Raw genomic sequence first — 13,394 nt, 5'->3', positions numbered from 1 at the left:
ATTGCACCACTGCACTCCAGCCTGGGTGACAGAGATTTGGTCTCTCTGAAAAAAAAACATGAATTATGCAAACAGTAGCCATAAAGGAGCTGGAATACCTATACTGATATCAGACAAAACAGACTTTAAGAAATATTACAAGAGACACAGAGAGACTTTTTACAGCTAAAGGGTCAATGCATCAGGCAGATATATGCAATTATAAACTTATATGAGCCTAACAACAGTGCCCAAATACATTAAGCAAAAACCAATAGAACTGGAAGAAGAAACAGACAATTCAGCAATGAGAGTTGGATATTTCAATAACTAATAAAACAACAAAGAAAATCAGTAAGAATAAGGCGGCCATCAAACAAGTCTCAAAAAATGTAAAGAGATTAAAAATATACAAAGTATGTTCTCAGCCAGGTGTGGTGACTCGTATCTGTAATCCTACCACTTTGGGAAGCTGAGGCAGGAGGATCACTTGAGCCCAGAAGTTCAAGACCAGCCTGGGCAACATGGCAAAACCCTGTCTCTACAAAAAATTAGCTGGGTGTGGTGGCATGCACCTGTAGTTCCAGCTACTCAGGAGGCTGAGGTGGAAGAATCACCTGAGCCCAGGAGGTTGAGGCTGCAGTAGGCTGTAATAGGGCCACTGCATTATACCAGCCTAGGTGACAGACTGAGACCCTGTCTCAAAAAAAGAAAAAAAAGAGGGGTGTTCCAAGATGGTTGAATAGGAACAGCTCCAGTCTGCAGCTTCCAGCATGATTGAAGCAGAAGACGGGTGATTTCTGTATTTCCAGCTGAGGTACCTGGTTCATCTGATTGGGACTGGTTGGACAGTGGGTGCAGTGCATGGAGGGTAAGCTGAAGCAGGATGGGGTGTTGCCTCACCCGGGAAGCACAAAGGGTCAGAGGATTTCCCTTTCCTAGACAAGGGAAGCCATGACAGACTACCCAAAAAAACAGGGCACTCCCACCCAAATACTGTGCTTTTCCCAAGGTCTTAGCAACTGGCAGACAAGGTGATTCTCTCCCGTGCCTGGCTCAGCGGGTCCCACACCCATGGAGCCTTGCTCACTGCTAGCACAGCAGTCTGAGATCAATCTGCAAGACAGCAACCTGGCTGGGGGAAGGGCGTCCACCATTGCTAAGGCTCAAGTAGGTAAACAAAGTGGCTGGGAAGCTCGAACTGGGCAGAACCCACCTCAGCTCAGCAAGTCCTACTGCCTCTATAGACTCCACCTCTGTTGGCAGGGCATAGCGGTACAGAAGGCAGCAGACAACTTCTGCAGACTTAAACACCCCTGTCTGACAGCTCTGAAGAGAGCAGTGGTTCTCCCAGCATGGCATTTGAGCTCTGAGAACAGACAGACTGCCTCCTCAAGTGGGTCCCTGACCCCCATGTAGCCTAACTGGGAGACATCTCCCAGTAGGGGCTGACAGACACCATATATAGGCGGCTGCCCCTGTAGGATGAAGTTTCCAGAGGAAGGATCAGGTAGCAATATTTGCTGTTCTGCAATATTTGCTGTTCTGCAGCCTCTGCAGGTGATACCCAGGCAAACAGGGTCTGGAGTGGAACTCCAGCAAATTCCAACAGACCTGCAGCTGAGGGACTTGACTGTTAGAAGGAAAACTAACAAACAGAAAGGAATAGCATCAACATCAACAAAAAGGTCATCTACACCAAAACCCCATCTGTAGGTCACCAACATCAAAGACCAAAGGTAGATAAAACCACAAAGATGGGGAGAAACCAGAGCAGAAAAATTGAAAATTCTAAAACTCAGAGCACCTCTTCTCCTCCAAAGGATTGCAGCTCCTCGCCAGCAATGGAACAAAGCTGGACGGAGAATGACTTTGACGAGTTGACAGAGTAGGCTTCAGAAAGTCGGTAATAACAAAGTTCTCTGAGCTAAAGGAAGATGTTCCAACTCATCACAAGGAAGCTAAAAATCTTGAAAAAAGATCAGACGAATGGCTAACTGGAATAAATAGTGTAGAGAAGACCTTAAGTGACCTGATGGAGCTGAAAACTATGGCACGAGAACTTTGTGACGCATGCACAAGCTTCAACAGCCGATTCAACCAAGCAGAAGAAAGGGTATCAGTGATTTAAGATAAAATTAATGAAATAAAGGGAGAAAACAAGGTTAGAGAAAAAAGTAAAAAGAAATGAATAAAGCCTCCAAGAAATATGGGACTATGTGAAAAGACCAAACCTACATTTGATTGTTGTATCTGAAAGTGATGGTGAGAATGGAACCAAGTTGGAAAACACTCTGCAGGATATTATCCAGGAGAACTTCCCCAGCCTAGCAAGGCAGGCCAACATTCAAATTCAGGAAATACAGAGAACACCACAAAGATACTCCTTAAGAAGAGCAACCCCAAGACACATAATTGTCAGATTCACCAAGGTTGAAATGAAGGAAAAAGTGTTAAGGGCAGTCAGAGAGAAAGGTCGAGTTACCCACAAAGGGAAGTCCATCGGACTAACAGTGGATCTCTCAGCAGAAATCCCACAAGCCACAAGAGAGTGGGGGCCAATAATCAACATTCTTAAAGAAAAGAATTTTCAACCCAGAATTTCATATCCAGCCAAACTAAGCTTCACAAGTGAAGGAGAAATAACATCCTTTACAGACAAGCAAATGCTGGGAGATTTTGTCACCACCAGGCCTGCCTTACAAGAGCTCCTGAAGGAAGCACTAAACATGGAAAGAAACAACCGGTACAAGCCACTGCAAAAACATGCCAAAATGTAAAGAACATTGATGCTGTGAAGAAACTGCATCATTTAACAGGCAAAATAACCAGCGAACATCATGATGACAGGATCAAACTGACACATAATAAAATATTAACCTTAAATGTAAGTGGGCTAAATGCCCCAATTAAAAGACATAGACTGGCAAATTGGATAAAGAGTCAAGACCCATCAGTGTGCTGTATTCAGGAGACCCATCTCATGTGCAAAGATGCACATAGGCTCAAAATAAAGGGATGGAGGAAGATCTACCAAGCAAACAGAAAGCAAAAAAAAGCAGGGGTTACAATCCTAGTCTCTGATAAAACAGACTTTAAACCAATAAAGATCAAAACAGACAAAGAAGGCCATTATGTAACGGTAAAGGGATCAATTCAACAAGCAGAGCTAACTATCATAAATATACATGCACCCAATACAGGAGCACCCAGATTCATAAAGCAAGTCCTTAGAGACCTACAAAGAGACTTAGACTCCCACACAATAATAATGGGAGACTTTAACACCCCACTGTAAATATTAGACAGATCAACGAGACAGAAGGTTAACAAGGATATCCAGGACCTGAACTCAGCTCTGCAACAGGCAGACCTAATAGACATTGACAGAACTCTCCACCGCAAATCAACAGAATATACATTCTTCTCAGCACCACATCACACTTATTCTAAAATTGACCACATAATTGGAAGTAAAGCACTTCTCAGAAAATGTAAAAGAACAGAAATCACAACAAACTGTCTCTCAGACAACAGTGCAATCAAATTAGAACTCAGGATTAAGAAACTCACTCAAAACTGCACAACTACATGGAAACTGAACAACTTCCTCATGAATGACTACTGGGTAAATAACAAACTGAAGGCAGAAATAAAGATGTTCTTTGAAACCAATGAGAACAAACATACAATGTACCAGAATCTCTGGGACACATTTAAAGCAGTGTCTAGACAGAAACTTACAGCACTAAATGCCCACAAGAGAAAGCAGAAAAGATCTAAAATTGACACCCTAACATCACAGTGAAAATAACTAGAGAAGCAAGAGCAAACAAATTCAAAAGCTAGCAGAAGGCAAAAAGTAACTAAGATCAGAGCAGAACTGAAAGACATAGAGACACAAAAAGCCCTTCAAAAAAATCAATGAATCCAAGAGCTGTTTTTGTTTTTTTTTTTCAAAAATCAACAAAATTGATAGACTGCTAGCAAGACTAATAAAGAAGAAAAGAGAGAAGAATCAAATAGACGCAATAAAAGATGATAAAGGGGATATCACCACCTATCCCACAGAAATACAAACTACCATCAGAGAATACTATAAACACCTCTACACAAATAAAATAGAAAATCTAGAAGAAATGGATAAATTTGGCCGGGCGCGGTGGCTCACGCCTGTAATCCCAGCACTTTGGGAGGCCGAGGCGGGCGGATCACGAGGTCAGGAGATCGAGACCATCCTGGCGAACACGGTGAAACCCCGTCTCTACTAAAAATGCAAAAAATTAGCCGGGTGAGGCGGCGGGCGCCTGTAGTCCCAGCTACTCAGGAGGCTGAGGCAGGAGAATGGCGTGAACCCGGGAGGCGGAGCTTGCAGTGAGCCGAGATGGCGCCACTGCACTCCAGCCTGGGCGACTAAGTGAGACTCTGTCTCAAAAAAAAAAAAAAAAAAAAGAAATGGATAAATTCCTGGACACATACACCCTCCCAAGACTAAACCAGGAAGAAGTTGAATCCCTGAATAGACCAATAATAGGCTCTGAAATTGAGGCAATAATTAATAGGCTACCAACCAAAACAAGTCCATGACCAGACTGATTCACAGCTGAATTCTACCAGAGGTACAAAAAGCAGCTGGTACCATTCCTTCTGAAACTATTCCAATCAATAGAAAAAAAGGGAATCCTCCCTAACTCATTTTATGAGGCCAATGTCATCCTGATACCAAAGCCTGGCAGAGACACAACAAAAAAAGAGAATTTTAAGCCAATATCCCTGATGAACATCAGTGTGAAAATCGTCAATAAAATACTGGCAAACTGAATCCAGCAGCACATCAAAAAGCTTATCCACTACGATCAAGTTGGCTTCATCCCTAGGATGCAAGGCTGGTTCAACATACGCAAATCAATAAACTTAATCCATCACACAAACAGAACCAATGACAAAAACCCACCTGATTATCGCAATAGATGCAGAAAAGGCCTTTGACAAAATTCAACAGCCCATCATGCTAAAAACTCTCAATAAACTAGGTACTGATGGAATGTATCTCAAAATAATTAGAGCTATTTATGACAAACCCACAGCCAATATCATACTGAATGGGCAAAAACTGGAAGCATTTCCTTTGAAAACTGGCACAAGACAAGGATGCCCTCTCTTACCACTCCTATTCAACATAGTGTTGGAAGTTCTGGCTAGGGCAATCAGGCAAAAGAAAGAAATAAAGGGTGTTCAGTTAGGAAATGAGGAAGTCAAATTGTCCCTGTTTGCAGATGACATGATTGTATATTTAGAAAACCCCATTGTCTCAGCCCAAAATCTCCTTAAGCTGATAAACAACTTCAGCAAAGTCTCAGGATACAAAATCAATGTGCAAAAATCACAAGCATTCCTATACACTATTAACAGACAAACAGAGAGCCAAATCATGAGTGAACTCCCATTCACAATTGCTACAAAGAGAATAAAATACCTAGGAATCCAACTTACAAGGGATGTGAAGGACCTCTTCAAGGAAGAACTACAACCACTGCTCAATGAAATAAAAGAGGATACAAACAAATGGAAGAATATTCCATGCTCATGGATAGAAAGAATCAATATCATGAAAATGGCCATACTGCCCAAGGTAATTTACAGATTCAATGCCATCCCCATCAAGCTACCAATGGCTTTCTTCACAGAACTGGAAAAAACTACTTTAAAGTTCATATGGAACCAAAAAACAGCCTGCATTGCCAAGATAATCCTAAGCAAAAAGAACGAAGCTGGGGGCATCACGCTACCCGACTTCAAACTATACTACAAGGCTTCAGTAACCAAAACGGCATGGTACTGGTACCAAAACAGAGATACAGACCAATAGAACACAACAGAGGCCTCAGAAACAACACCAAACATCTACAACCATCTGATCTTTGACAAACCTGACAAAAACAAGAAACAGGGAAAGGATTCCCTATTTAATAAATGGTGCTGGGAAAACTGGCTAGCCATATGTAGAAAGCTGAAACTGGATCCCTTCCTTACACCTTAAACTGGATCCCTTCCTTACACCTTATACAAAAATTAATTCAAGATGGATTAAAGACTTAAATGTTAGACCTAAAACCCTAAAAACCCTAGAAGAAAACCTAGGCAATACCATTCAGGACATAGGCATGGGCAAGGACTTCATGACTAAAACACCAAAAGCAATGGCAACAAAAGCCAAAATAGACAAATGGGATCTAATTAAACTAAAGAGCTTCTGCACGGCGAAAGAAACTACCATCAGAGTGGAGAGGCAACCTACAGAATAGGAGAAAATTTTTGTAATCTACCCATCTGACAAAGGGCTAATATCCAGAATCTACAAAGAACTCAAACAAATTTACAAGAAAAAAACAACCCCATCAAAAAGTGGGCAAAGGAAATGAACAGACACTTCTCAAAAGAAGACATTTATGCAGCCAACAGACACATGAAAAAATGCTCATCATCACTGGTCATCAGAAAAATGCAAATCAAAACCACAATGAGATACCATATCACACCAGTTAGAATGGCAATCATTAAAGAGTCAGGAAACAACAGATGCTGGTGAGGATGTGGAGAAATAGGAACACTTTTACACTGTTGGTGGGAGTGTAAATTAGTTCAACCATTGTGGAAGACAGTGTGGCAATCGATCTAGGACTAGAATTACCATTTGACCCAGCAATCCCATTACTGGGTATATACCCAAAGAATTACAAATCATGCTACGATAAATCATGCACATATATGTTTATTGCAGCACTATTCACAAGAGCAAAGACTTGGAACCAACCCAAATGTCCATCAATGATAAACTGGATTAAGAAAATGTGGCACATATACACCATGGGGCACTATGCAGCCATAAAAAAGGATGAGTTCATGTCCTTTGCAGGGACATGGATGAGACTGGAAACCATCATTCTCAGCAAACTATCACAAGGGCAGAAAATCAGACACTGCATGTTCTCAATCATAGGTGGGAACTGAACAATGAGATCACTTGGACACGGGGAGGGGAACATCACACGCCGGGGTCTGTCAGTGGGTGGAGGGCTGTGGGAGGAATAGCATTAGGAGAAATACCTAATGTAAATGATGAGTTGATGGGAGCATCAAACCAACATGGCACATGTATACCTATGTATCAAACCTGCATATTGTGCACATGTACCCTAGAACTTAAAGTATAATTAAAAAAAAAAAAGAAAAGAAAAGAAAAAACAAAGGATGTTCTCTGCGCCCAATCATAACCCCTAAAATTTCTATGGAACCACAAAAGACCCCAAATAGCCAAAGCAACCCTGAACAAAAAGAACAAAGCTAGGGCTGGGTGCAGTGGCTCACGCCTGTAATCCCAGCACTTTGGGAGGCCAAGACGGGTGGATCACCTGAGGTCAGGAGTTGGAGACCAGCCTAGTCAACATGATGAAACCCTGTCTCTACTAAAAATATGACAATTAGCCTGGCGTGATGACATGTGCCTATAATCTCAACTACTTGGGAAGCTGAGGCAGGAGAAACACTTGAACCTGGGAGGCTGAGGTTGCAGTGAGCCAATATCATGCCACTGCACTCTAGCCTGGGCAAAAGAGTGAGACTCTATCTCAATAATTAAATAAATAAATAAATAAATAAATAAATAAATAAGAACAAAGCCAGAAGCATCACACTACCAGACCTCAAAATACACTACATAGTTGTAGTAACCAAAACAGCATTGTACTGGCATAAAAACAGACACACAGAACAATAGAACAGAAAAGAGAACCTAGAAATTAATCCACGTATCTACAGCCATCTGATTTTGGACAAAGGTGCCAAGAACACTCATTGAGGAAAAGACAAATCTTCAACAAACGGTGCTTGGAAAACTGGACATCCATATGCAGAAGAATTAAACTAGGGCCCCCCCATCCACCCTGGACAAAAACAAACTCCAAATGGGCAAAAGACCTAAATGTAAGGCCCGACATGATAAAACTAATAGAAGAAAACATAGGGGAAACACTTCAGGACACTGGTCTAGGAGAAGATTTTATTAAGAAGACCTCAAAAGCACAGGCAACAAGAGCAAAAATAAACAAATGGATTATATCAAACAAAAACGCTTCTGCACAGTAAAGGAAACAATCAACACAGTGAAAATACAACCTACAGGATGGGAGAAAAATACCTGCAAACTATTCATCCAATAAGATTAGTATCCAGAATACAGAAGGAACTCAAACATCTCAACAGCAAAAAATATCCAATTTTTTAAATGAGTAAATGATTTGAACAAATATTTATCAAAAGAAGACATACATACAAATGGCAAACAAATATATGGAAAAAGGCCCAATATCACTATCAGGGAAATGCAAATCAAAATCACAATGAAGTATCATCTCACTCCAGTTATAACGGCTATTACCAAAACACAAAAAGTAACACATGCTGGCAAGTATGCAGAGAAAAGGGAGCTCTTATACACTGTTGGCGGGAATGTAAACTAGTACAGCCACTATGGAGAAAAGTATGGAGGTTCCTCAAAAAACTACAAATAGAACTACCATATGATCCAGCAATCCCACTACTGGGAATTTATCCAAAGGAAAGGAAATCAGTATATTGAAGAGACATCTGCACCCCCATGTTTATTGCAGCACTATTCATAATAGCCAAGATATGGAGTCAAACCTAGGTGTCCAACAATGGATGAATGGATAAAGACAATGTAGTATATATATATACACAATGGAATACTATCAGCCATAAAAAAGAACAAAATTCTGTCTTTTGCAGCAACACAGATAGAACAGCAGGACATTATGTTATGTGAAATAAGCCAGGAACAGAAAGTTAAACACTGCATGTTCTTACTCATATGTGAAAGCTAAAAAAAGTTGATCTCAAAGAAGTAAAAATTAGAATGGAGAATACTAGAGGATGGGATGGGTAGGGGGAAGGGAAGGAGATACAGCAATTTGTTAAAGGACACAAAATTACCTTGATCTGGTCACTGCATATTAGATGTATTGAAACATCACTATGTACCCCAATAATATATATAATTATTGTCTGTCAATTTTAAAATTTTAAAATTAGTAACAAAAACAAAAAAATCTGACAAAATTAATAAAACCAAAAGTTGGTTCCTTGAACAATCAGGCACAGTATTAAGATGGCAACTCTCCCCAAATGGATCTATACATTATTTGTTTTTATTATTATTGTTATTATTATTTTAGAGAAAGATAGGGTCTCACTATGTTGCTCAGGCTGGTCTCAAATTCCTGGGCTCAAGTGATTCTCCTACTTCTCTCTCCCAAAGTGCTGGGATTACAAGTGTGATCCACTGCACCCAGCCTTTTTAAAATCTATACATGCAAAGCAATGTCTATCAAAGTCACCTTTTTAATATAAACTGATAAGCTAATCCTAAAATTTAATTGAAAATGCAAAGGACATAGACTAGCCCAAAAATACCTTTTAAAAAGAACATAGTTGGATAACTTATATTACCTTATTTCAAAAATATACTCTAAAACTAGAAATCAAGACAATGTGGTATTGACATTAAGAAAATCATACAGATCAGTGGAATCCAGAAATAAACCCTTATATTTTTTGGTCAATTGATTTTCAACAAAAGGACAAATGGGAGAAGTATAGATTTTCCTAGGATAGCAAGATGAAAAAAAATTAACTTAGACCCTTACCTCACACCATATACAAAAATTACCTCAAAACAGTTCACAGACCTAAGTGCATAAACTAAGAATCTTGAATTAAACATAGGGGAAAATCTTTGTGACCTTGAGTTAATAAGCAAATAGTTGTAAAGACACAACACCAAAAGAATAAACCATTAAAGAAAAAAATTGATATTAGACTTCATTAAAACTAAAAATGCTCATACTTCAAAAGACACACTATTACAAAAATGAAAATATAAGCCACAGAATGGGAGAAAATATTTGTAAATCACATATCTGATAAGGGAATTGTATCCAAACTACATAAAAACTTGCATAAGTTATCAATAATATGACAAATAACCCAATGTAAAAATGAATTCTGATACCTGTTACATTATGGATGGACCTTGAAATCATTATGCTAAGTGAGAAAAGTCAGACACAAAAGGACAAATTATTGTCTGATTCCACTTATATGAAGTAGCTAGAATAAGTAAATTCATAAGAACAGAAAATAGAATAGATGTCACCAGGGGCTGAGGGGAAAGTGGAGTGGGGGGTTACTTTTTAATGGGAACAAAGTCTCAGTTTGGGATGATGGAAACCTTTTGGAAACAGACAGTAATAATGATTGCCCAACATTGTGAATGTACTTAATGTCATTAGATTGTACACTTAAAATGGTTAAAATGGTAGCTTTTTTCCCACAATGAAGAAAATCTTAATTTTTAAAAAATGGGTAGAAGACTTAGACATTTCACCAACAAAGACATACAAATGATCAATAAGCATACAAAAAGGCGTTCAAGATCATTAGTTACTAGGAAAATACAAATTTAAACCATAATGAGATACCACTACACATCCATTAGAATGACTACAATAAAAAAAGAAAATGCCAAGTATTGCTGAGGGCTAGAGAAACTGGAACCTTCATATATTGCTTGTGGGATTGTAAAATGTTATAGCCACTTTGGAAAATTATTTGACTATGTTTTAAAAAGTTAAACATAAGCTCACTATAAGACCCAGAAATTCTACTCCTAGTAATTTACTCAAGAGAAATAAAGACATATTTTTACATCAAAGACCTGTCACAAGTGTTCATAGCAGCTTTACTCATAAAAGCTAAGAACTGGAAACAATCCAAATGTCCATCAGTTCTTGAATAGATAAATACAATGTGGTATATCCAGAAAATAGAAATTACTCAGACATAAAAAGGAATATGATACATGCTAGGATATGTCTGAACCGCAGAAAGATTATGCTAAATGAGAGAGGACAGGCTGTACAGTGGCTCACATGTGTAATCCCAGCACTTTGGGAGGCTGAGGCAGACAGATCACTTGAGCCCAGGAGTTCAAGCCCTGCCTGGGCAACATAGTGAGACTATGTCTCTAAAAAAAATACTATATTATGGATGGATCTTGTAATATTAAAAATACAAAAATTAGCTGAGCGTGATAGTGCACACCTGTAGTCCCAGCTACTTGGGAGGCCAACATAGGAGGATTGGTTGAGCCTGGGAGGTCAAGGCTTCAGTGAGCCACGATTGCACAACTGCATTCAAAACAAAAACAAACAAACAAACAAAACAAACAAATAAAAAAAAGAAAGAAAGAAAAGGAAAGAAAGAAGCCAGAAGCGAAAGACCTCATATTGTAAGGTTTCCATTTATATGAACTGTCTGGAAAAGACCAATTTCTAGAGACAGAAAGTAGATGAGTGGTTGCCTGGGACTGGGGTAGAAGTAGGACTTGACTGCAAACAGGCTTATGCGAATTTTGGGAAGATGATGGTAGTGTCCTAAAATTGAATTGTGTTGAGGTTGCACAATTTTATAAATTTACTAAAAATCATTTAATTTTATACTTTTTGTGACATTTACATTATATCTCAATAAAGCCATTAAAATAAATAAATACAAATCTGACAATGAAAAAAAAGAAATGAGGTTTAATTTTAGGAAGCATAATTCAGATATAATCTCCATCATAGGAAACAAAAGTTTTCCTTAATCTAGCCATATATCTATTATTCATATATTCAATCATTACATGTGAAAGATATGAACATTGAGTAGTGAGGGAAACCCAAGCCCTAAATGATCTGAAGCTTTCTGAACTAAACTGTGTGGTCCCTGTGATTGTTCAATAAATAGCAGTAAATCTACCAATTCTAAAAATAGACAATATTGGCCTTTTATTGGTCTCACTCCAAAGAAAACTACAGCAATAAAAAGGGGAGTCTGAGGAGCAATTCGAATGCCTAAATTGTTTGAGTTATAAACTGTATTACATATAATCATTATGAACTAGAAACATTTAACCTGAAGCAACAAAGTCTGACCTTAGTAACTGACTTAATAGCTGTCTTCAAAGATGTGAAAGATTACAGAGAGAAACTATTTGACTAGTTCTTCCCTCTCTTCATTAAGAGTCAAACAAAATAAAGTCATTTAATAATCAGCAAGGTAAATTTAGATTAAACATAACACTGACAGTCACTGTTATCAAATACTGGAATAAATTTAATTAGGATATTTCCACAAGCTGTCTCCTTGGCGATAATTAAGAATAGACAAGACAGACAGCTTTGTTCTAAATGCATTACTGCCTGGGAGGTAGGAATTAGACTTGGGTGACCTCCTGACATGGGGCAATTCTGTGGCAAGGGACATAGGCCACCTGACTTTCACAAACCTTACCTCGATATCCCGATTAAGTTGCTTCACTATGGCAGTTATGTTTCTGATATGCTCCTCCAAGAAAAGCCTGGCCAAGCGGTCACCTCCCCCTTTGTTTTGCATTTTCTGCAAACTGTTGACAATGTCATCTTTAATCCGAAAGGCGTGCTCTACAAGGGCGGCGGTGGTTTTCTCGTGGCAGAGGATCCTGTCTTCCAGTTGCTCCACGAGGCTTACAGATGAGTACGGTGCCATGGTCAGGGACTGGCTGTGTCGGGGCATGGTTCTCACTCGCCTGCAGAAGGGAATCATGAGGGCTGTTCATTGGGAAAAGAGAATTTTTAAAGCCAGATTCAAAACTTCCCAGAGAGGTTTGGAAATACAAATTATCTATAACCACATGCTAAATAGGGTTTGAGGCAGGATTTCTGCCTAAAAGAGTTTTCTTCATGAGCCGGGAAAGATCTTTAAATAATCATGCCCACAGATTTAAGTGTGCTAGAAGTGGTCTCCATGGCTTCCAAGAGCAAGAGGCTGGCAGACTTTGGTACACCGAGATGTCTCCCCAATATAATCTATGTTATCAAGATCAAGTTCAAACAAAGTCTCCTAACATGCTCTCCTCCTCCTCCCTTTCTGAAACAGTGGTTACAAACTCAATGCCTACATGGGTCAGGCAGGTGACATAAATTAGTGAAGCTTACTACATATGAGGCAATAGGGAGTGTTAGGGACTTTGGAGAACTGGAAAGGGTATTTCCCAGCTAAAGGGAGCCACGGTTCTGCTGCACCCATCAGTAACCATCAGGGACTTCAGGTCCCTTTTTCCAGATCATCTGATATTTCAAGAAGAGCTAGCAAATTCAGACTTGATTGTGAAATCACTTGATTTTAAAATGTTAACGATTCATTTTAAAAGTATTTAAGGCCAGCGCAGTGGCTCACACCTGTAATTGCAACACTTTGGGTGGCTGAGGTGGCAGGATTGCTTGAGCCCAGGAGTTCAAGATCAGCCTGGGCAA

At 39.3% G+C, this 13,394-nt stretch overlaps 1 protein-coding gene across 2 annotated transcripts in view; it reads right to left on the bottom strand.

Moving 5' to 3' along the window:
• Window positions 1-13,394, bottom strand: part of FAM81A (family with sequence similarity 81 member A) — an 89,360-nt gene that overhangs the window by 55,254 nt on the left and 20,712 nt on the right. For both annotated transcript variants that reach the window (XM_025389521.1, XM_025389522.1), the window contains one exon: window positions 12,394-12,667. In XM_025389521.1, the coding sequence (XP_025245306.1) occupies window positions 12,394-12,667 (274 nt within the window). The remainder of the gene's footprint in view (window positions 1-12,393; window positions 12,668-13,394) is intronic.

The sequence above is a fragment of the Theropithecus gelada genome, chromosome 7a (genome assembly GCF_003255815.1).
Source record: "Theropithecus gelada isolate Dixy chromosome 7a, Tgel_1.0, whole genome shotgun sequence".
NCBI classification, from domain to species: Eukaryota; Metazoa; Chordata; class Mammalia; order Primates; family Cercopithecidae; genus Theropithecus; species Theropithecus gelada.
Note: the sequence above shows the minus strand (reverse complement) of the source record. Positions and strands in the feature narration are given on the sequence as shown.